Source organism: Mycteria americana, chromosome Z (assembly GCF_035582795.1).
Source record: "Mycteria americana isolate JAX WOST 10 ecotype Jacksonville Zoo and Gardens chromosome Z, USCA_MyAme_1.0, whole genome shotgun sequence".
Classification (NCBI taxonomy): domain Eukaryota; kingdom Metazoa; phylum Chordata; class Aves; order Ciconiiformes; family Ciconiidae; genus Mycteria; species Mycteria americana.
Window position 1 is genome coordinate 2,322,915 of NC_134396.1, and position 22,706 is coordinate 2,345,620.

Below are 22,706 nucleotides of genomic sequence, written 5' to 3' on the forward strand. Positions count from 1 at the left end.
GCCCACCTCCCGCAGCGACGGCACCTAGGGACGCCAAATCATCGTGCACGTGCCAGCACCCCAAGCACAGCGCCCACCAACACAACGTTGCCCGACAACGCCACGGCTCCCAGACCGCCGCACCCGCCACCACACACACCTTTCCCCTGCTCCAAAAGCTTTGAGAAAACACGGGGGCGTGCAACCTCCACCTCCTCCTCCCGCCACAGCTCTACAGCTAGATCAGCTGGCTCAGCTCCCCCTCCAGAGGACTCCTGGACAGCCCTCCTCTAGGGGCTCAGGCCACCCCAAACGCAACACCCTTCCCTTACGCGCGACCTTTCCCTCTTTGCTCTCCAGCCACCTCACGCAAGCAGGCAGAGAAAACGCAACAAGACCCCTGCGACGGACAGGGGCGCGCGCATGGCACCACAGCCAGGGACCCAACGCAGGCAGCAGGAGCAGCAGCAAGACTCTTCCCTTCTTCCTCTGCCTTTTTCCTCAAGCCTTTCCTCCCCGTTCCCATCAGCTTCGCGCACGGGAGGAGCTGGGGCAGCTCCAGCCGGGAACACGTCCGGTGCTCAAGCGCCTACACCCAGAGCCACCTCCTCGCAAGCCACCGACACCCCCAGGCCCTCGCTCCAGGAGGGGACTCCCCAGCCTCTGACAAGTGACATCACTCCACAACCCTTCCCAACACGAAAAGAAAAGACAAGACCAGCTCGCATGAAAACAACGGCGAGCCGCAAGCGAAAGGAAAACCGACCACAACCAACACCAGGGCATTACACACGGAAAAGACACTTGGGCAGGAAGGGAAACTTCAGCTGCAGAAAAGAGGCACCGCAGCTCGCCCTGCAGGCAACCGGGAAACCCTAACGCACCTCCCCGCCACAGCTGCCCCCAAGGGCTCTCTGCCCCAGCGCTTTCGCATCCCCCACTCAACCGCTACAGCCAACCTCCCCCCAACACACCACCAGCAAAGCACCGCCACCGCCCTCCACACGCACGGCCACCCCAACAACGCACTTCCCCAAGACCACCACAGCCACCAGCCAGAACTGAAAACCACAGCCGGAAACTCGCAGCAATCGGAAAGCGAGGAAGGGAAAGCCGTGGCACCACATAAAGCCGGCCGCCCGGCAGCACCCCAAGCACAGCGCCCATCCGCACCACCACCCAGCCTGACCAGGCTCCTGCCCAGCACCACCCACAGCCCCACCATGCCTGCGCCCGCATCCCCACAGCCCCGCCTGCGGCACGGCGCCCCGGCGCTCCTGCTCCTCCTGACGGCTCTCGCCACCACCCTCGCCTGCCACCACCTGCGTCCCCGCGACGCCACCTTCCCCTGGGACAGCCTCCAGCTCCTCCAGGCCATGGCTCCCAGCCCGCCACAGCCCTGCCACCACCAGCACGCGCCCTTCCCCTTCCCCGACACCCTCCTCCACACCAACCACCCGCAGCAAGCCGCTGCCACCGCCCTACGCATCCTCCAGCACCTCTTCGCCACCCTCAGCAGCCCCAGCACGCCCCCACACTGGGACGCCCAGGCACGCCACCACCTCCTCAACAGCCTCCAGCACCACGTCCAGCAGCTCCAGCGATGCCTGCCAGCCAACGGCACGCTCTCGCAAGGCCACGGGCCCCGCAACCTGCTGCTCAGCATCAACAAATACTTCAGGCACATCCAGGACTTCCTCCACACCCACAACCACAGCGCCTGCGCCTGGGACCACGTCCGCCTCGAAGCTCGCGTCTGCTTCCAACACCTCCACAACCTCACCCGCGCCATGCGCAACTAGCCCAACGACCCCGACCGACCCCCTCGGCCCCGCGCACCCCCACCACCGCTTCTGGGCCGCCGCCCCACCCCCACCGCTGCTCTCCCGCCTCCCCTGACCCACGGCAAGAGCCGCTGCAAGAACGGCCCCGCACCCTCGGCCTCCACCGACTGCTCCTCTATTTATACGACTTATTCTATTTATTCTGACAACGGGTTTTATCTATTTATTCACCTATTTATTACTCGACAGAAAATAAAGACCTCTTGCAAAAAGCTTGCCAGCGCCTCTTGTCTCAGGAGCACAGGAACGCGCCTTTGGGGTGGGGGGAAGCCACCGCCACGCAACACCTACTCCAAGCCCTGCTCCAAACAGGGCTCTGCGGAGCCTCTGCCCGCTCTTCTCTTGGGCACCTCCCCAAGGAGGCACTTTCCTCAACCTCTCCGCAAAACCTCTGCCAGGGTTTAGCCATCGTCATCACAATCACCTCTTCGGCCCTCGCCTCCTCAGCATTTCACACCTTCCATCCCGCTTTAGGCCGACCGACGAGCCCTCAGGACGAGGACGACACGGACCTCTCGGAGCGGCTCCCGAGGAGGGCCACAAAAGCCATCAGGGGCGGCTTGGAACGCCTCTCCTACGAGGAAAGGCTGAGAGAGTCGGCGTTGCTCAGCCTGCAGAAGACAAGGCTGCGGGGAGACCTTCTTGCGGCCTCCCAGCACTTAAAAGGGGGCCGAGAAGGAAGACGGGGACAGACTTTTTAACAGGGCCTGCAGCGACAGGACGAGGGCTAGCGGTTTTAAACTAAAAGAGGGCAGATTCAGACTCAATATAGGGAAGACGTTGTTTACCATGAGGGTGGTGAAACACCGCAACAGGTTGCCCAGAGAGCTGGTAGATGCCCCATCCCTGGAAACATTCAAGGGCAGGCTGGACGGGGCTCTGAGCGACCCCATCTCCTCAAAGGTGTCCCTGCTCACTGCTGGGGCCTTGGACTAGGCCGCCTTCAAAGGCCCCTCCCAACCCAAACCATTCGACGATTCTACGAAGGACAGGCACGGCAGAGATCGCTTTCGTTAGGCCGAGTTCCGCTACTCTTGCCCCTTCAGGCACTTCTCACGACAACTCTCCCGTCGCGCTGCTTCAAAACACCTTTCGCAGCAGCACCACAAACCACTCTACCGCAACGCGGACAAGGTCCAGCCACGGACCTCCAACAGCAGCCCACCTCCCGCAGCGACGGCACCTAGGGACGCCAAATCATCGTGCACGTGCCAGCACCCCAAGCACAGCGCCCACCAACACAACGTTGCCCGACAACGCCACGGCTCCCAGACCGCCGCACCCGCCACCACACACACCTTTCCCCTGCTCCAAAAGCTTTGAGAAAACACGGGGGCGTGCAACCTCCACCTCCTCCTCCCGCCACAGCTCTACAGCTAGATCAGCTGGGCTCAGCTCCCCCTCCAGAGGACTCCTGGACAGCCCTCCTCTAGGGGCTCAGGCCACCCCAAACGCAACACCCTTCCCTTACGCGCGACCTTTCCCTCTTTGCTCTCCAGCCACCTCACGCAAGCAGGCAGAGAAAACGCAACAAGACCCCTGCGACGGACAGGGGCGCGCGCATGGCACCACAGCCAGGGACCCAACGCAGGCAGCAGGAGCAGCAGCAAGACTCTTCCCTTCTTCCTCTGCCTTTTTCCTCAAGCCTTTCCTCCCCGTTCCCATCAGCTTCGCGCACGGGAGGAGCTGGGGCAGCTCCAGCCGGGAACACGTCCGGTGCTCAAGCGCCTACACCCAGAGCCACCTCCTCGCAAGCCACCGACACCCCCAGGCCCTCGCTCCAGGAGGGGACTCCCCAGCCTCTGACAAGTGACATCACTCCACAACCCTTCCCAACACGAAAAGAAAAGACAAGACCAGCTCGCATGAAAACAACGGCGAGCCGCAAGCGAAAGGAAAACCGACCACAACCAACACCAGGGCATTACACACGGAAAAGACACTTGGGCAGGAAGGGAAACTTCAGCTGCAGAAAAGAGGCACCGCAGCTCGCCCTGCAGGCAACCGGGAAACCCTAACGCACCTCCCCGCCACAGCTGCCCCCAAGGGCTCTCTGCCCCAGCGCTTTCGCATCCCCCACTCAACCGCTACAGCCAACCTCCCCCCAACACACCACCAGCAAAGCACCGCCACCGCCCTCCACACGCACGGCCACCCCAACAACGCACTTCCCCAAGACCACCACAGCCACCAGCCAGAACTGAAAACCACAGCCGGAAACTCGCAGCAATCGGAAAGCGAGGAAGGGAAAGCCGTGGCACCACATAAAGCCGGCCGCCCGGCAGCACCCCAAGCACAGCGCCCATCCGCACCACCACCCAGCCTGACCAGGCTCCTGCCCAGCACCACCCACAGCCCCACCATGCCTGCGCCCGCATCCCCACAGCCCCGCCTGCGGCACGGCGCCCCGGCGCTCCTGCTCCTCCTGACGGCTCTCGCCACCACCCTCGCCTGCCACCACCTGCGTCCCCGCGACGCCACCTTCCCCTGGGACAGCCTCCAGCTCCTCCAGGCCATGGCTCCCAGCCCGCCACAGCCCTGCCACCACCAGCACGCGCCCTTCCCCTTCCCCGACACCCTCCTCCACACCAACCACCCGCAGCAAGCCGCTGCCACCGCCCTACGCATCCTCCAGCACCTCTTCGCCACCCTCAGCAGCCCCAGCACGCCCCCACACTGGGACGCCCAGGCACGCCACCACCTCCTCAACAGCCTCCAGCACCACGTCCAGCAGCTCCAGCGATGCCTGCCAGCCAACGGCACGCTCTCGCAAGGCCACGGGCCCCGCAACCTGCTGCTCAGCATCAACAAATACTTCAGGCACATCCAGGACTTCCTCCACACCCACAACCACAGCGCCTGCGCCTGGGACCACGTCCGCCTCGAAGCTCGCGTCTGCTTCCAACACCTCCACAACCTCACCCGCGCCATGCGCAACTAGCCCAACGACCCCGACCGACCCCCTCGGCCCCGCGCACCCCCACCACCGCTTCTGGGCCGCCGCCCCACCCCCACCGCTGCTCTCCCGCCTCCCCTGACCCACGGCAAGAGCCGCTGCAAGAACGGCCCCGCACCCTCGGCCTCCACCGACTGCTCCTCTATTTATACGACTTATTCTATTTATTCTGACAACGGGTTTTATCTATTTATTCACCTATTTATTACTCGACAGAAAATAAAGACCTCTTGCAAAAAGCTTGCCAGCGCCTCTTGTCTCAGGAGCACAGGAACGCGCCTTTGGGGTGGGGGGAAGCCACCGCCACGCAACACCTACTCCAAGCCCTGCTCCAAACAGGGCTCTGCGGAGCCTCTGCCCGCTCTTCTCTTGGGCACCTCCCCAAGGAGGCACTTTCCTCAACCTCTCCGCAAAACCTCTGCCAGGGTTTAGCCATCGTCATCACAATCACCTCTTCGGCCCTCGCCTCCTCAGCATTTCACACCTTCCATCCCGCTTTAGGCCGACCGACGAGCCCTCAGGACGAGGACGACACGGACCTCTCGGAGCGGCTCCCGAGGAGGGCCACAAAAGCCATCAGGGGCGGCTTGGAACGCCTCTCCTACAAGGAAAGGCTGAGAGAGTCGGCGTTGCTCAGCCTGCAGAAGACAAGGCTGCGGGGAGACCTTCTTGCGGCCTCCCAGCACTTAAAAGGGGGCCGAGAAGGAAGACGGGGACAGACTTTTTAACAGGGCCTGCAGCGACAGGACGAGGGCTAGCGGTTTTAAACTAAAAGAGGGCAGATTCAGACTCAATATAGGGAAGACGTTGTTTACCATGAGGGTGGTGAAACACCGCAACAGGTTGCCCAGAGAGCTGGTAGATGCCCCATCCCTGGAAACATTCAAGGGCAGGCTGGACGGGGCTCTGAGCGACCCCATCTCCTCAAAGGTGTCCCTGCTCACTGCTGGGGCCTTGGACTAGGCCGCCTTCAAAGGCCCCTCCCAACCCAAACCATTCGACGATTCTACGAAGGACAGGCACGGCAGAGATCGCTTTCGTTAGGCCGAGTTCCGCTACTCTTGCCCCTTCAGGCACTTCTCACGACAACTCTCCCGTCGCGCTGCTTCAAAACACCTTTCGCAGCAGCACCACAAACCACTCTACCGCAACGCGGACAAGGTCCAGCCACGGACCTCCAACAGCAGCCCACCTCCCGCAGCGACGGCACCTAGGGACGCCAAATCATCGTGCACGTGCCAGCACCCCAAGCACAGCGCCCACCAACACAACGTTGCCCGACAACGCCACGGCTCCCAGACCGCCGCACCCGCCACCACACACACCTTTCCCCTGCTCCAAAAGCTTTGAGAAAACACGGGGGCGTGCAACCTCCACCTCCTCCTCCCGCCACAGCTCTACAGCTAGATCAGCTGGCTCAGCTCCCCCTCCAGAGGACTCCTGGACAGCCCTCCTCTAGGGGCTCAGGCCACCCCAAACGCAACACCCTTCCCTTACGCGCGACCTTTCCCTCTTTGCTCTCCAGCCACCTCACGCAAGCAGGCAGAGAAAACGCAACAAGACCCCTGCGACGGACAGGGGCGCGCGCATGGCACCACAGCCAGGGACCCAACGCAGGCAGCAGGAGCAGCAGCAAGACTCTTCCCTTCTTCCTCTGCCTTTTTCCTCAAGCCTTTCCTCCCCGTTCCCATCAGCTTCGCGCACGGGAGGAGCTGGGGCAGCTCCAGCCGGGAACACGTCCGGTGCTCAAGCGCCTACACCCAGAGCCACCTCCTCGCAAGCCACCGACACCCCCAGGCCCTCGCTCCAGGAGGGGACTCCCCAGCCTCTGACAAGTGACATCACTCCACAACCCTTCCCAACACGAAAAGAAAAGACAAGACCAGCTCGCATGAAAACAACGGCGAGCCGCAAGCGAAAGGAAAACCGACCACAACCAACACCAGGGCATTACACACGGAAAAGACACTTGGGCAGGAAGGGAAACTTCAGCTGCAGAAAAGAGGCACCGCAGCTCGCCCTGCAGGCAACCGGGAAACCCTAACGCACCTCCCCGCCACAGCTGCCCCCAAGGGCTCTCTGCCCCAGCGCTTTCGCATCCCCCACTCAACCGCTACAGCCAACCTCCCCCCAACACACCACCAGCAAAGCACCGCCACCGCCCTCCACACGCACGGCCACCCCAACAACGCACTTCCCCAAGACCACCACAGCCACCAGCCAGAACTGAAAACCACAGCCGGAAACTCGCAGCAATCGGAAAGCGAGGAAGGGAAAGCCGTGGCACCACATAAAGCCGGCCACCCGGCAGCACCCCAAGCACAGCGCCCATCCGCACCACCACCCAGCCTGACCAGGCTCCTGCCCAGCACCACCCACAGCCCCACCATGCCTGCGCCCGCATCCCCACAGCCCCGCCTGCGGCACGGCGCCCCGGCGCTCCTGCTCCTCCTGACGGCTCTCGCCACCACCCTCGCCTGCCACCACCTGCGTCCCCGCGACGCCACCTTCCCCTGGGACAGCCTCCAGCTCCTCCAGGCCATGGCTCCCAGCCCGCCACAGCCCTGCCACCACCAGCACGCGCCCTTCCCCTTCCCCGACACCCTCCTCCACACCAACCACCCGCAGCAAGCCGCTGCCACCGCCCTACGCATCCTCCAGCACCTCTTCGCCACCCTCAGCAGCCCCAGCACGCCCCCACACTGGGACGCCCAGGCACGCCACCACCTCCTCAACAGCCTCCAGCACCACGTCCAGCAGCTCCAGCGATGCCTGCCAGCCAACGGCACGCTCTTGCAAGGCCACGGGCCCCGCAACCTGCTGCTCAGCATCAACAAATACTTCAGGCACATCCAGGACTTCCTCCACACCCACAACCACAGCGCCTGCGCCTGGGACCACGTCCGCCTCGAAGCTCGCGTCTGCTTCCAACACCTCCACAACCTCACCCGCGCCATGCGCAACTAGCCCAACGACCCCGACCGACCCCCTCGGCCCCGCGCACCCCCACCACCGCTTCTGGGCCGCCGCCCCACCCCCACCGCTGCTCTCCCGCCTCCCCTGACCCACGGCAAGAGCCGCTGCAAGAACGGCCCCGCACCCTCGGCCTCCACCGACTGCTCCTCTATTTATACGACTTATTCTATTTATTCTGACAACGGGTTTTATCTATTTATTCACCTATTTATTACTCGACAGAAAATAAAGACCTCTTGCAAAAAGCTTGCCAGCGCCTCTTGTCTCAGGAGCACAGGAACGCGCCTTTGGGGTGGGGGGAAGCCACCGCCACGCAACACCTACTCCAAGCCCTGCTCCAAACAGGGCTCTGCGGAGCCTCTGCCCGCTCTTCTCTTGGGCACCTCCCCAAGGAGGCACTTTCCTCAACCTCTCCGCAAAACCTCTGCCAGGGTTTAGCCATCGTCATCACAATCACCTCTTCGGCCCTCGCCTCCTCAGCATTTCACACCTTCCATCCCGCTTTAGGCCGACCGACGAGCCCTCAGGACGAGGACGACACGGACCTCTCGGAGCGGCTCCCGAGGAGGGCCACAAAAGCCATCAGGGGCGGCTTGGAACGCCTCTCCTACGAGGAAAGGCTGAGAGAGTCGGCGTTGCTCAGCCTGCAGAAGACAAGGCTGCGGGGAGACCTTCTTGCGGCCTCCCAGCACTTAAAAGGGGGCCGAGAAGGAAGACGGGGACAGACTTTTTAACAGGGCCTGCAGCGACAGGACGAGGGCTAGCGGTTTTAAACTAAAAGAGGGCAGATTCAGACTCAATATAGGGAAGACGTTGTTTACCATGAGGGTGGTGAAACACCGCAACAGGTTGCCCAGAGAGCTGGTAGATGCCCCATCCCTGGAAACATTCAAGGGCAGGCTGGACGGGGCTCTGAGCGACCCCATCTCCTCAAAGGTGTCCCTGCTCACTGCTGGGGCCTTGGACTAGGCCGCCTTCAAAGGCCCCTCCCAACCCAAACCATTCGACGATTCTACGAAGGACAGGCACGGCAGAGATCGCTTTCGTTAGGCCGAGTTCCGCTACTCTTGCCCCTTCAGGCACTTCTCACGACAACTCTCCCGTCGCGCTGCTTCAAAACACCTTTCGCAGCAGCACCACAAACCACTCTACCGCAACGCGGACAAGGTCCAGCCACGGACCTCCAACAGCAGCCCACCTCCCGCAGCGACGGCACCTAGGGACGCCAAATCATCGTGCACGTGCCAGCACCCCAAGCACAGCGCCCACCAACACAACGTTGCCCGACAACGCCACGGCTCCCAGACCGCCGCACCCGCCACCACACACACCTTTCCCCTGCTCCAAAAGCTTTGAGAAAACACGGGGGCGTGCAACCTCCACCTCCTCCTCCCGCCACAGCTCTACAGCTAGATCAGCTGGCTCAGCTCCCCCTCCAGAGGACTCCTGGACAGCCCTCCTCTAGGGGCTCAGGCCACCCCAAACGCAACACCCTTCCCTTACGCGCGACCTTTCCCTCTTTGCTCTCCAGCCACCTCACGCAAGCAGGCAGAGAAAACGCAACAAGACCCCTGCGACGGACAGGGGCGCGCGCATGGCACCACAGCCAGGGACCCAACGCAGGCAGCAGGAGCAGCAGCAAGACTCTTCCCTTCTTCCTCTGCCTTTTTCCTCAAGCCTTTCCTCCCCGTTCCCATCAGCTTCGCGCACGGGAGGAGCTGGGGCAGCTCCAGCCGGGAACACGTCCGGTGCTCAAGCGCCTACACCCAGAGCCACCTCCTCGCAAGCCACCGACACCCCCAGGCCCTCGCTCCAGGAGGGGACTCCCCAGCCTCTGACAAGTGACATCACTCCACAACCCTTCCCAACACGAAAAGAAAAGACAAGACCAGCTCGCATGAAAACAACGGCGAGCCGCAAGCGAAAGGAAAACCGACCACAACCAACACCAGGGCATTACACACGGAAAAGACACTTGGGCAGGAAGGGAAACTTCAGCTGCAGAAAAGAGGCACCGCAGCTCGCCCTGCAGGCAACCGGGAAACCCTAACGCACCTCCCCGCCACAGCTGCCCCCAAGGGCTCTCTGCCCCAGCGCTTTCGCATCCCCCACTCAACCGCTACAGCCAACCTCCCCCCAACACACCACCAGCAAAGCACCGCCACCGCCCTCCACACGCACGGCCACCCCAACAACGCACTTCCCCAAGACCACCACAGCCACCAGCCAGAACTGAAAACCACAGCCGGAAACTCGCAGCAATCGGAAAGCGAGGAAGGGAAAGCCGTGGCACCACATAAAGCCGGCCGCCCGGCAGCACCCCAAGCACAGCGCCCATCCGCACCACCACCCAGCCTGACCAGGCTCCTGCCCAGCACCACCCACAGCCCCACCATGCCTGCGCCCGCATCCCCACAGCCCCGCCTGCGGCACGGCGCCCCAGCGCTCCTGCTCCTCCTGACGGCTCTCGCCACCACCCTCGCCTGCCACCACCTGCGTCCCCGCGACGCCACCTTCCCCTGGGACAGCCTCCAGCTCCTCCAGGCCATGGCTCCCAGCCCGCCACAGCCCTGCCACCACCAGCACGCGCCCTTCCCCTTCCCCGACACCCTCCTCCACACCAACCACCCGCAGCAAGCCGCTGCCACCGCCCTACGCATCCTCCAGCACCTCTTCGCCACCCTCAGCAGCCCCAGCACGCCCCCACACTGGGACGCCCAGGCACGCCACCACCTCCTCAACAGCCTCCAGCACCACGTCCAGCAGCTCCAGCGATGCCTGCCAGCCAACGGCACGCTCTCGCAAGGCCACGGGCCCCGCAACCTGCTGCTCAGCATCAACAAATACTTCAGGCACATCCAGGACTTCCTCCACACCCACAACCACAGCGCCTGCGCCTGGGACCACGTCCGCCTCGAAGCTCGCGTCTGCTTCCAACACCTCCACAACCTCACCCGCGCCATGCGCAACTAGCCCAACGACCCCGACCGACCCCCTCGGCCCCGCGCACCCCCACCACCGCTTCTGGGCCGCCGCCCCACCCCCACCGCTGCTCTCCCGCCTCCCCTGACCCACGGCAAGAGCCGCTGCAAGAACGGCCCCGCACCCTCGGCCTCCACCGACTGCTCCTCTATTTATACGACTTATTCTATTTATTCTGACAACGGGTTTTATCTATTTATTCACCTATTTATTACTCGACAGAAAATAAAGACCTCTTGCAAAAAGCTTGCCAGCGCCTCTTGTCTCAGGAGCACAGGAACGCGCCTTTGGGGTGGGGGGAAGCCACCGCCACGCAACACCTACTCCAAGCCCTGCTCCAAACAGGGCTCTGCGGAGCCTCTGCCCGCTCTTCTCTTGGGCACCTCCCCAAGGAGGCACTTTCCTCAACCTCTCCGCAAAACCTCTGCCAGGGTTTAGCCATCGTCATCACAATCACCTCTTCGGCCCTCGCCTCCTCAGCATTTCACACCTTCCATCCCGCTTTAGGCCGACCGACGAGCCCTCAGGACGAGGACGACACGGACCTCTCGGAGCGGCTCCCGAGGAGGGCCACAAAAGCCATCAGGGGCGGCTTGGAACGCCTCTCCTACGAGGAAAGGCTGAGAGAGTCGGCGTTGCTCAGCCTGCAGAAGACAAGGCTGCGGGGAGACCTTCTTGCGGCCTCCCAGCACTTAAAAGGGGGCCGAGAAGGAAGACGGGGACAGACTTTTTAACAGGGCCTGCAGCGACAGGACGAGGGCTAGCGGTTTTAAACTAAAAGAGGGCAGATTCAGACTCAATATAGGGAAGACGTTGTTTACCATGAGGGTGGTGAAACACCGCAACAGGTTGCCCAGAGAGCTGGTAGATGCCCCATCCCTGGAAACATTCAAGGGCAGGCTGGACGGGGCTCTGAGCGACCCCATCTCCTCAAAGGTGTCCCTGCTCACTGCTGGGGCCTTGGACTAGGCCGCCTTCAAAGGCCCCTCCCAACCCAAACCATTCGACGATTCTACGAAGGACAGGCACGGCAGAGATCGCTTTCGTTAGGCCGAGTTCCGCTACTCTTGCCCCTTCAGGCACTTCTCACGACAACTCTCCCGTCGCGCTGCTTCAAAACACCTTTCGCAGCAGCACCACAAACCACTCTACCGCAACGCGGACAAGGTCCAGCCACGGACCTCCAACAGCAGCCCACCTCCCGCAGCGACGGCACCTAGGGACGCCAAATCATCGTGCACGTGCCAGCACCCCAAGCACAGCGCCCACCAACACAACGTTGCCCGACAACGCCACGGCTCCCAGACCGCCGCACCCGCCACCACACACACCTTTCCCCTGCTCCAAAAGCTTTGAGAAAACACGGGGGCGTGCAACCTCCACCTCCTCCTCCCGCCACAGCTCTACAGCTAGATCAGCTGGCTCAGCTCCCCCTCCAGAGGACTCCTGGACAGCCCTCCTCTAGGGGCTCAGGCCACCCCAAACGCAACACCCTTCCCTTACGCGCGACCTTTCCCTCTTTGCTCTCCAGCCACCTCACGCAAGCAGGCAGAGAAAACGCAACAAGACCCCTGCGACGGACAGGGGCGCGCGCATGGCACCACAGCCAGGGACCCAACGCAGGCAGCAGGAGCAGCAGCAAGACTCTTCCCTTCTTCCTCTGCCTTTTTCCTCAAGCCTTTCCTCCCCGTTCCCATCAGCTTCGCGCACGGGAGGAGCTGGGGCAGCTCCAGCCGGGAACACGTCCGGTGCTCAAGCGCCTACACCCAGAGCCACCTCCTCGCAAGCCACCGACACCCCCAGGCCCTCGCTCCAGGAGGGGACTCCCCAGCCTCTGACAAGTGACATCACTCCACAACCCTTCCCAACACGAAAAGAAAAGACAAGACCAGCTCGCATGAAAACAACGGCGAGCCGCAAGCGAAAGGAAAACCGACCACAACCAACACCAGGGCATTACACACGGAAAAGACACTTGGGCAGGAAGGGAAACTTCAGCTGCAGAAAAGAGGCACCGCAGCTCGCCCTGCAGGCAACCGGGAAACCCTAACGCACCTCCCCGCCACAGCTGCCCCCAAGGGCTCTCTGCCCCAGCGCTTTCGCATCCCCCACTCAACCGCTACAGCCAACCTCCCCCCAACACACCACCAGCAAAGCACCGCCACCGCCCTCCACACGCACGGCCACCCCAACAACGCACTTCCCCAAGACCACCACAGCCACCAGCCAGAACTGAAAACCACAGCCGGAAACTCGCAGCAATCGGAAAGCGAGGAAGGGAAAGCCGTGGCACCACATAAAGCCGGCCGCCCGGCAGCACCCCAAGCACAGCGCCCATCCGCACCACCACCCAGCCTGACCAGGCTCCTGCCCAGCACCACCCACAGCCCCACCATGGCTGCGCCCGCATCCCCACAGCCCCGCCTGCGGCACGGCGCCCCGGCGCTCCTGCTCCTCCTGACGGCTCTCGCCACCACCCTCGCCTGCCACCACCTGCGTCCCCGCGACGCCACCTTCCCCTGGGACAGCCTCCAGCTCCTCCAGGCCATGGCTCCCAGCCCGCCACAGCCCTGCCACCACCAGCACGCGCCCTTCCCCTTCCCCGACACCCTCCTCCACACCAACCACCCGCAGCAAGCCGCTGCCACCGCCCTACGCATCCTCCAGCACCTCTTCGCCACCCTCAGCAGCCCCAGCACGCCCCCACACTGGGACGCCCAGGCACGCCACCACCTCCTCAACAGCCTCCAGCACCACGTCCAGCAGCTCCAGCGATGCCTGCCAGCCAACGGCACGCTCTCGCAAGGCCACGGGCCCCGCAACCTGCTGCTCAGCATCAACAAATACTTCAGGCACATCCAGGACTTCCTCCACACCCACAACCACAGCGCCTGCGCCTGGGACCACGTCCGCCTCGAAGCTCGCGTCTGCTTCCAACACCTCCACAACCTCACCCGCGCCATGCGCAACTAGCCCAACGACCCCGACCGACCCCCTCGGCCCCGCGCACCCCCACCACCGCTTCTGGGCCGCCGCCCCACCCCCACCGCTGCTCTCCCGCCTCCCCTGACCCACGGCAAGAGCCGCTGCAAGAACGGCCCCGCACCCTCGGCCTCCACCGACTGCTCCTCTATTTATACGACTTATTCTATTTATTCTGACAACGGGTTTTATCTATTTATTCACCTATTTATTACTCGACAGAAAATAAAGACCTCTTGCAAAAAGCTTGCCAGCGCCTCTTGTCTCAGGAGCACAGGAACGCGCCTTTGGGGTGGGGGGAAGCCACCGCCACGCAACACCTACTCCAAGCCCTGCTCCAAACAGGGCTCTGCGGAGCCTCTGCCCGCTCTTCTCTTGGGCACCTCCCCAAGGAGGCACTTTCCTCAACCTCTCCGCAAAACCTCTGCCAGGGTTTAGCCATCGTCATCACAATCACCTCTTCGGCCCTCGCCTCCTCAGCATTTCACACCTTCCATCCCGCTTTAGGCCGACCGACGAGCCCTCAGGACGAGGACGACACGGACCTCTCGGAGCGGCTCCCGAGGAGGGCCACAAAAGCCATCAGGGGCGGCTTGGAACGCCTCTCCTACGAGGAAAGGCTGAGAGAGTCGGCGTTGCTCAGCCTGCAGAAGACAAGGCTGCGGGGAGACCTTCTTGCGGCCTCCCAGCACTTAAAAGGGGGCCGAGAAGGAAGACGGGGACAGACTTTTTAACAGGGCCTGCAGCGACAGGACGAGGGCTAGCGGTTTTAAACTAAAAGAGGGCAGATTCAGACTCAATATAGGGAAGACGTTGTTTACCATGAGGGTGGTGAAACACCGCAACAGGTTGCCCAGAGAGCTGGTAGATGCCCCATCCCTGGAAACATTCAAGGGCAGGCTGGACGGGGCTCTGAGCGACCCCATCTCCTCAAAGGTGTCCCTGCTCACTGCTGGGGCCTTGGACTAGGCCGCCTTCAAAGGCCCCTCCCAACCCAAACCATTCGACGATTCTACGAAGGACAGGCACGGCAGAGATCGCTTTCGTTAGGCCGAGTTCCGCTACTCTTGCCCCTTCAGGCACTTCTCACGACAACTCTCCCGTCGCGCTGCTTCAAAACACCTTTCGCAGCAGCACCACAAACCACTCTACCGCAACGCGGACAAGGTCCAGCCACGGACCTCCAACAGCAGCCCACCTCCCGCAGCGACGGCACCTAGGGACGCCAAATCATCGTGCACGTGCCAGCACCCCAAGCACAGCGCCCACCAACACAACGTTGCCCGACAACGCCACGGCTCCCAGACCGCCGCACCCGCCACCACACACACCTTTCCCCTGCTCCAAAAGCTTTGAGAAAACACGGGGGCGTGCAACCTCCACCTCCTCCTCCCGCCACAGCTCTACAGCTAGATCAGCTGGCTCAGCTCCCCCTCCAGAGGACTCCTGGACAGCCCTCCTCTAGGGGCTCAGGCCACCCCAAACGCAACACCCTTCCCTTACGCGCGACCTTTCCCTCTTTGCTCTCCAGCCACCTCACGCAAGCAGGCAGAGAAAACGCAACAAGACCCCTGCGACGGACAGGGGCGCGCGCATGGCACCACAGCCAGGGACCCAACGCAGGCAGCAGGAGCAGCAGCAAGACTCTTCCCTTCTTCCTCTGCCTTTTTCCTCAAGCCTTTCCTCCCCGTTCCCATCAGCTTCGCGCACGGGAGGAGCTGGGGCAGCTCCAGCCGGGAACACGTCCGGTGCTCAAGCGCCTACACCCAGAGCCACCTCCTCGCAAGCCACCGACACCCCCAGGCCCTCGCTCCAGGAGGGGACTCCCCAGCCTCTGACAAGTGACATCACTCCACAACCCTTCCCAACACGAAAAGAAAAGACAAGACCAGCTCGCATGAAAACAACGGCGAGCCGCAAGCGAAAGGAAAACCGACCACAACCAACACCAGGGCATTACACACGGAAAAGACACTTGGGCAGGAAGGGAAACTTCAGCTGCAGAAAAGAGGCACCGCAGCTCGCCCTGCAGGCAACCGGGAAACCCTAACGCACCTCCCCGCCACAGCTGCCCCCAAGGGCTCTCTGCCCCAGCGCTTTCGCATCCCCCACTCAACCGCTACAGCCAACCTCCCCCCAACACACCACCAGCAAAGCACCGCCACCGCCCTCCACACGCACGGCCACCCCAACAACGCACTTCCCCAAGACCACCACAGCCACCAGCCAGAACTGAAAACCACAGCCGGAAACTCGCAGCAATCGGAAAGCGAGGAAGGGAAAGCCGTGGCACCACATAAAGCCGGCCGCCCGGCAGCACCCCAAGCACAGCGCCCATCCGCACCACCACCCAGCCTGACCAGGCTCCTGCCCAGCACCACCCACAGCCCCACCATGCCTGCGCCCGCATCCCCACAGCCCCGCCTGCGGCACGGCGCCCCGGCGCTCCTGCTCCTCCTGACGGCTCTCGCCACCACCCTCGCCTGCCACCACCTGCGTCCCCGCGACGCCACCTTCCCCTGGGACAGCCTCCAGCTCCTCCAGGCCATGGCTCCCAGCCCGCCACAGCCCTGCCACCACCAGCACGCGCCCTTCCCCTTCCCCGACACCCTCCTCCACACCAACCACCCGCAGCAAGCCGCTGCCACCGCCCTACGCATCCTCCAGCACCTCTTCGCCACCCTCAGCAGCCCCAGCACGCCCCCACACTGGGACGCCCAGGCACGCCACCACCTCCTCAACAGCCTCCAGCACCACGTCCAGCAGCTCCAGCGATGCCTGCCAGCCAACGGCACGCTCTCGCAAGGCCACGGGCCCCGCAACCTGCTGCTCAGCATCAACAAATACTTCAGGCACATCCAGGACTTCCTCCACACCCACAACCACAGCGCCTGCGCCTGGGACCACGTCCGCCTCGAAGCTCGCGTCTGCTTCCAACACCTCCACAACCTCACCCGCGCCATGCGCAACTAGCCCAACGACCCCGACCGACCCCCTCGGCCCCGCGCACCCCCACCACCGCTTCTGGGCCGCCGCCCCACCCCCACCGCTGCTCTCCCGCCTCCCCTGACCCACGGCAAGAGCCGCTGCAAGAACGGCCCCGCACCCTCGGCCTCCACCGACTGCTCCTCTATTTATACGACTTATTCTATTTATTCTGACAACGGGTTTTATCTATTTATTCACCTATTTATTACTCGACAGAAAATAAAGACCTCTTGCAAAAAGCTTGCCAGCGCCTCTTGTCTCAGGAGCACAGGAACGCGCCTTTGGGGTGGGGGGAAGCCACCGCCACGCAACACCTACTCCAAGCCCTGCTCCAAACAGGGCTCTGCGGAGCCTCTGCCCGCTCTTCTCTTGGGCACCTCCCCAAGGAGGCACTTTCCTCAACCTCTCCGCAAAACCTCTGCCAGGGTTTAGCCATCGTCATCACAATCACCTCTTCGGCCCTCGCCTCCTCAGCATTTCACACCTTCCATCCCGCTTTAGGCCGACCGACGAGCCCTCAGGACGAGGACGACACGGACCTCTCGGAGCGGCTCCCGAGGAGGGCCACAAAAGCCATCAGGGGCGGCTTGGAACGCCTCTCCTACGAGGAAAGGCTGAGAGAGTCGGCGTTGCTCAGCCTGCAGAAGACAAGGCTGCGGGGAGACCTTCTTGCGGCCTCCCAGCACTTAAAAGGGGGCCGAGAAGGAAGACGGGGACAGACTTTTTAACAGGGCCTGCAGCGACAGGACGAGGGCTAGCGGTTTTAAACTAAAAGAGGGCAGATTCAGACTCAATATAGGGAAGACGTTGTTTACCATGAGGGTGGTGAAACACCGCAACAGGTTGCCCAGAGAGCTGGTAGATGCCCCATCCCTGGAAACATTCAAGGGCAGGCTGGACGGGGCTCTGAGCGACCCCATCTCCTCAAAGGTGTCCCTGCTCACTGCTGGGGCCTTGGACTAGGCCGCCTTCAAAGGCCCCTCCCAACCCAAACCATTCGACGATTCTACGAAGGACAGGCACGGCAGAGATCGCTTTCGTTAGGCCGAGTTCCGCTACTCTTGCCCCTTCAGGCACTTCTCACGACAACTCTCCCGTCGCGCTGCTTCAAAACACCTTTCGCAGCAGCACCACAAACCACTCTACCGCAACGCGGACAAGGTCCAGCCACGGACCTCCAACAGCAGCCCACCTCCCGCAGCGACGGCACCTAGGGACGCCAAATCATCGTGCACGTGCCAGCACCCCAAGCACAGCGCCCACCAACACAACGTTGCCCGACAACGCCACGGCTCCCAGACCGCCGCACCCGCCACCACACACACCTTTCCCCTGCTCCAAAAGCTTTGAGAAAACACGGGGGCGTGCAACCTCCACCTCCTCCTCCCGCCACAGCTCTACAGCTAGATCAGCTGGCTCAGCTCCCCCTCCAGAGGACTCCTGGACAGCCCTCCTCTAGGGGCTCAGGCCACCCCAAACGCAACACCCTTCCCTTACGCGCGACCTTTCCCTCTTTGCTCTCCAGCCACCTCACGCAAGCAGGCAGAGAAAACGCAACAAGACCCCTGCGACGGACAGGGGCGCGCGCATGGCACCACAGCCAGGGACCCAACGCAGGCAGCAGGAGCAGCAGCAAGACTCTTCCCTTCTTCCTCTGCCTTTTTCCTCAAGCCTTTCCTCCCCGTTCCCATCAGCTTCGCGCACGGGAGGAGCTGGGGCAGCTCCAGCCGGGAACACGTCCGGTGCTCAAGCGCCTACACCCAGAGCCACCTCCTCGCAAGCCACCGACACCCCCAGGCCCTCGCTCCAGGAGGGGACTCCCCAGCCTCTGACAAGTGACATCACTCCACAACCCTTCCCAACACGAAAAGAAAAGACAAGACCAGCTCGCATGAAAACAACGGCGAGCCGCAAGCGAAAGGAAAACCGACCACAACCAACACCAGGGCATTACACACGGAAAAGACACTTGGGCAGGAAGGGAAACTTCAGCTGCAGAAAAGAGGCACCGCAGCTCGCCCTGCAGGCAACCGGGAAACCCTAACGCACCTCCCCGCCACAGCTGCCCCCAAGGGCTCTCTGCCCCAGCGCTTTCGCATCCCCCACTCAACCGCTACAGCCAACCTCCCCCCAACACACCACCAGCAAAGCACCGCCACCGCCCTCCACACGCACGGCCACCCCAACAACGCACTTCCCCAAGACCACCACAGCCACCAGCCAGAACTGAAAACCACAGCCGGAAACTCGCAGCAATCGGAAAGCGAGGAAGGGAAAGCCGTGGCACCACATAAAGCCGGCCGCCCGGCAGCACCCCAAGCACAGCGCCCATCCGCACCACCACCCAGCCTGACCAGGCTCCTGCCCAGCACCACCCACAGCCCCACCATGCCTGCGCCCGCATCCCCACAGCCCCGCCTGCGGCACGGCGCCCCAGCGCTCCTGCTCCTCCTGACGGCTCTCGCCACCACCCTCGCCTGCCACCACCTGCGTCCCCGCGACGCCACCTTCCCCTGGGACAGCCTCCAGCTCCTCCAGGCCATGGCTCCCAGCCCGCCACAGCCCTGCCACCACCAGCACGCGCCCTTCCCCTTCCCCGACACCCTCCTCCACACCAACCACCCGCAGCAAGCCGCTGCCACCGCCCTACGCATCCTCCAGCACCTCTTCGCCACCCTCAGCAGCCCCAGCACGCCCCCACACTGGGACGCCCAGGCACGCCACCACCTCCTCAACAGCCTCCAGCACCACGTCCAGCAGCTCCAGCGATGCCTGCCAGCCAACGGCACGCTCTCGCAAGGCCACGGGCCCCGCAACCTGCTGCTCAGCATCAACAAATACTTCAGGCACATCCAGGACTTCCTCCACACCCACAACCACAGCGCCTGCGCCTGGGACCACGTCCGCCTCGAAGCTCGCGTCTGCTTCCAACACCTCCACAACCTCACCCGCGCCATGCGCAACTAGCCCAACGACCCCGACCGACCCCCTCGGCCCCGCGCACCCCCACCACCGCTTCTGGGCCGCCGCCCCACCCCCACCGCTGCTCTCCCGCCTCCCCTGACCCACGGCAAGAGCCGCTGCAAGAACGGCCCCGCACCCTCGGCCTCCACCGACTGCTCCTCTATTTATACGACTTATTCTATTTATTCTGACAACGGGTTTTATCTATTTATTCACCTATTTATTACTCGACAGAAAATAAAGACCTCTTGCAAAAAGCTTGCCAGCGCCTCTTGTCTCAGGAGCACAGGAACGCGCCTTTGGGGTGGGGGGAAGCCACCGCCACGCAACACCTACTCCAAGCCCTGCTCCAAACAGGGCTCTGCGGAGCCTCTGCCCGCTCTTCTCTTGGGCACCTCCCCAAGGAGGCACTTTCCTCAACCTCTCCGCAAAACCTCTGCCAGGGTTTAGCCATCGTCATCACAATCACCTCTTCGGCCCTCGCCTCCTCAGCATTTCACACCTTCCATCCCGCTTTAGGCCGACCGACGAGCCCTCAGGACGAGGACGACACGGACCTCTCGGAGCGGCTCCCGAGGAGGGCCACAAAAGCCATCAGGGGCGGCTTGGAACGCCTCTCCTACGAGGAAAGGCTGAGAGAGTCGGCGTTGCTCAGCCTGCAGAAGACAAGGCTGCGGGGAGACCTTCTTGCGGCCTCCCAGCACTTAAAAGGGGGCCGAGAAGGAAGACGGGGACAGACTTTTTAACAGGGCCTGCAGCGACAGGACGAGGGCTAGCGGTTTTAAACTAAAAGAGGGCAGATTCAGACTCAATATAGGGAAGACGTTGTTTACCATGAGGGTGGTGAAACACCGCAACAGGTTGCCCAGAGAGCTGGTAGATGCCCCATCCCTGGAAACATTCAAGGGCAGGCTGGACGGGGCTCTGAGCGACCCCATCTCCTCAAAGGTGTCCCTGCTCACTGCTGGGGCCTTGGACTAGGCCGCCTTCAAAGGCCCCTCCCAACCCAAACCATTCGACGATTCTACGAAGGACAGGCACGGCAGAGATCGCTTTCGTTAGGCCGAGTTCCGCTACTCTTGCCCCTTCAGGCACTTCTCACGACAACTCTCCCGTCGCGCTGCTTCAAAACACCTTTCGCAGCAGCACCACAAACCACTCTACCGCAACGCGGACAAGGTCCAGCCACGGACCTCCAACAGCAGCCCACCTCCCGCAGCGACGGCACCTAGGGACGCCAAATCATCGTGCACGTGCCAGCACCCCAAGCACAGCGCCCACCAACACAACGTTGCCCGACAACGCCACGGCTCCCAGACCGCCGCACCCGCCACCACACACACCTTTCCCCTGCTCCAAAAGCTTTGAGAAAACACGGGGGCGTGCAACCTCCACCTCCTCCTCCCGCCACAGCTCTACAGCTAGATCAGCTGGCTCAGCTCCCCCTCCAGAGGACTCCTGGACAGCCCTCCTCTAGGGGCTCAGGCCACCCCAAACGCAACACCCTTCCCTTACGCGCGACCTTTCCCTCTTTGCTCTCCAGCCACCTCACGCAAGCAGGCAGAGAAAACGCAACAAGACCCCTGCGACGGACAGGGGCGCGCGCATGGCACCACAGCCAGGGACCCAACGCAGGCAGCAGGAGCAGCAGCAAGACTCTTCCCTTCTTCCTCTGCCTTTTTCCTCAAGCCTTTCCTCCCCGTTCCCATCAGCTTCGCGCACGGGAGGAGCTGGGGCAGCTCCAGCCGGGAACACGTCCGGTGCTCAAGCGCCTACACCCAGAGCCACCTCCTCGCAAGCCACCGACACCCCCAGGCCCTCGCTCCAGGAGGGGACTCCCCAGCCTCTGACAAGTGACATCACTCCACAACCCTTCCCAACACGAAAAGAAAAGACAAGACCAGCTCGCATGAAAACAACGGCGAGCCGCAAGCGAAAGGAAAACCGACCACAACCAACACCAGGGCATTACACACGGAAAAGACACTTGGGCAGGAAGGGAAACTTCAGCTGCAGAAAAGAGGCACCGCAGCTCGCCCTGCAGGCAACCGGGAAACCCTAACGCACCTCCCCGCCACAGCTGCCCCCAAGGGCTCTCTGCCCCAGCGCTTTCGCATCCCCCACTCAACCGCTACAGCCAACCTCCCCCCAACACACCACCAGCAAAGCACCGCCACCGCCCTCCACACGCACGGCCACCCCAACAACGCACTTCCCCAAGACCACCACAGCCACCAGCCAGAACTGAAAACCACAGCCGGAAACTCGCAGCAATCGGAAAGCGAGGAAGGGAAAGCCGTGGCACCACATAAAGCCGGCCGCCCGGCAGCACCCCAAGCACAGCGCCCATCCGCACCACCACCCAGCCTGACCAGGCTCCTGCCCAGCACCACCCACAGCCCCACCATGGCTGCGCCCGCATCCCCACAGCCCCGCCTGCGGCACGGCGCCCCGGCGCTCCTGCTCCTCCTGACGGCTCTCGCCACCACCCTCGCCTGCCACCACCTGCGTCCCCGCGACGCCACCTTCCCCTGGGACAGCCTCCAGCTCCTCCAGGCCATGGCTCCCAGCCCGCCACAGCCCTGCCACCACCAGCACGCGCCCTTCCCCTTCCCCGACACCCTCCTCCACACCAACCACCCGCAGCAAGCCGCTGCCACCGCCCTACGCATCCTCCAGCACCTCTTCGCCACCCTCAGCAGCCCCAGCACGCCCCCACACTGGGACGCCCAGGCACGCCACCACCTCCTCAACAGCCTCCAGCACCACGTCCAGCAGCTCCAGCGATGCCTGCCAGCCAACGGCACGCTCTCGCAAGGCCACGGGCCCCGCAACCTGCTGCTCAGCATCAACAAATACTTCAGGCACATCCAGGACTTCCTCCACACCCACAACCACAGCGCCTGCGCCTGGGACCACGTCCGCCTCGAAGCTCGCGTCTGCTTCCAACACCTCCACAACCTCACCCGCGCCATGCGCAACTAGCCCAACGACCCCGACCGACCCCCTCGGCCCCGCGCACCCCCACCACCGCT

General features: G+C 63.0%; 9 protein-coding genes across 21 annotated transcripts in view; 8 read left to right on the forward strand and 1 right to left on the reverse strand.

The window, feature by feature from the left end:
- The window catches only part of UBE2R2 (ubiquitin conjugating enzyme E2 R2), a 262,560-nt gene that overhangs the window by 99,315 nt on the left and 140,539 nt on the right, over positions 1-22,706 (forward strand). The gene's annotated exons all lie outside the window — the stretch shown is intronic.
- The window catches only part of UBAP2 (ubiquitin associated protein 2), a 236,801-nt gene that overhangs the window by 41,001 nt on the left and 173,094 nt on the right, over positions 1-22,706 (reverse strand). The gene's annotated exons all lie outside the window — the stretch shown is intronic.
- LOC142421579 (interferon-like) lies at positions 1,203-1,781 on the forward strand. The gene has a single exon (XM_075526366.1). The coding sequence runs from the start codon at positions 1,203-1,205 to the stop codon at positions 1,779-1,781; it is 579 nt and encodes a 192-aa protein (XP_075382481.1).
- LOC142421577 (interferon-like) lies at positions 4,186-4,764 on the forward strand. The gene has a single exon (XM_075526364.1). It carries the CDS (start codon positions 4,186-4,188, stop codon positions 4,762-4,764), a length of 579 nt encoding a protein of 192 aa, XP_075382479.1.
- On the forward strand, positions 7,168-7,746 carry LOC142421578 (interferon-like). The gene has a single exon (XM_075526365.1). It carries the CDS (start codon positions 7,168-7,170, stop codon positions 7,744-7,746), a length of 579 nt encoding a protein of 192 aa, XP_075382480.1.
- Positions 10,150-10,728, forward strand: LOC142421576 (interferon-like). Its single transcript, XM_075526363.1, has one exon. The coding sequence runs from the start codon at positions 10,150-10,152 to the stop codon at positions 10,726-10,728; it is 579 nt and encodes a 192-aa protein (XP_075382478.1).
- LOC142421590 (interferon-like) lies at positions 13,132-13,710 on the forward strand. Its single transcript, XM_075526377.1, has one exon. The coding sequence runs from the start codon at positions 13,132-13,134 to the stop codon at positions 13,708-13,710; it is 579 nt and encodes a 192-aa protein (XP_075382492.1).
- LOC142421575 (interferon-like) lies at positions 16,114-16,692 on the forward strand. The gene has a single exon (XM_075526362.1). The coding sequence runs from the start codon at positions 16,114-16,116 to the stop codon at positions 16,690-16,692; it is 579 nt and encodes a 192-aa protein (XP_075382477.1).
- On the forward strand, positions 22,078-22,656 carry LOC142421589 (interferon-like). Its single transcript, XM_075526376.1, has one exon. The coding sequence runs from the start codon at positions 22,078-22,080 to the stop codon at positions 22,654-22,656; it is 579 nt and encodes a 192-aa protein (XP_075382491.1).

Coding starts and splice junctions, on each gene's coding strand:
- LOC142421579 (XM_075526366.1), top strand. CDS start 1,203: ATGCCTGCGCCCGCATCCCCACAGCCCCGCCTGCGGCACGGCGCCCCG.
- LOC142421577 (XM_075526364.1), top strand. CDS start 4,186: ATGCCTGCGCCCGCATCCCCACAGCCCCGCCTGCGGCACGGCGCCCCG.
- LOC142421578 (XM_075526365.1), top strand. CDS start 7,168: ATGCCTGCGCCCGCATCCCCACAGCCCCGCCTGCGGCACGGCGCCCCG.
- LOC142421576 (XM_075526363.1), top strand. CDS start 10,150: ATGCCTGCGCCCGCATCCCCACAGCCCCGCCTGCGGCACGGCGCCCCA.
- LOC142421590 (XM_075526377.1), top strand. CDS start 13,132: ATGGCTGCGCCCGCATCCCCACAGCCCCGCCTGCGGCACGGCGCCCCG.
- LOC142421575 (XM_075526362.1), top strand. CDS start 16,114: ATGCCTGCGCCCGCATCCCCACAGCCCCGCCTGCGGCACGGCGCCCCG.
- LOC142421589 (XM_075526376.1), top strand. CDS start 22,078: ATGGCTGCGCCCGCATCCCCACAGCCCCGCCTGCGGCACGGCGCCCCG.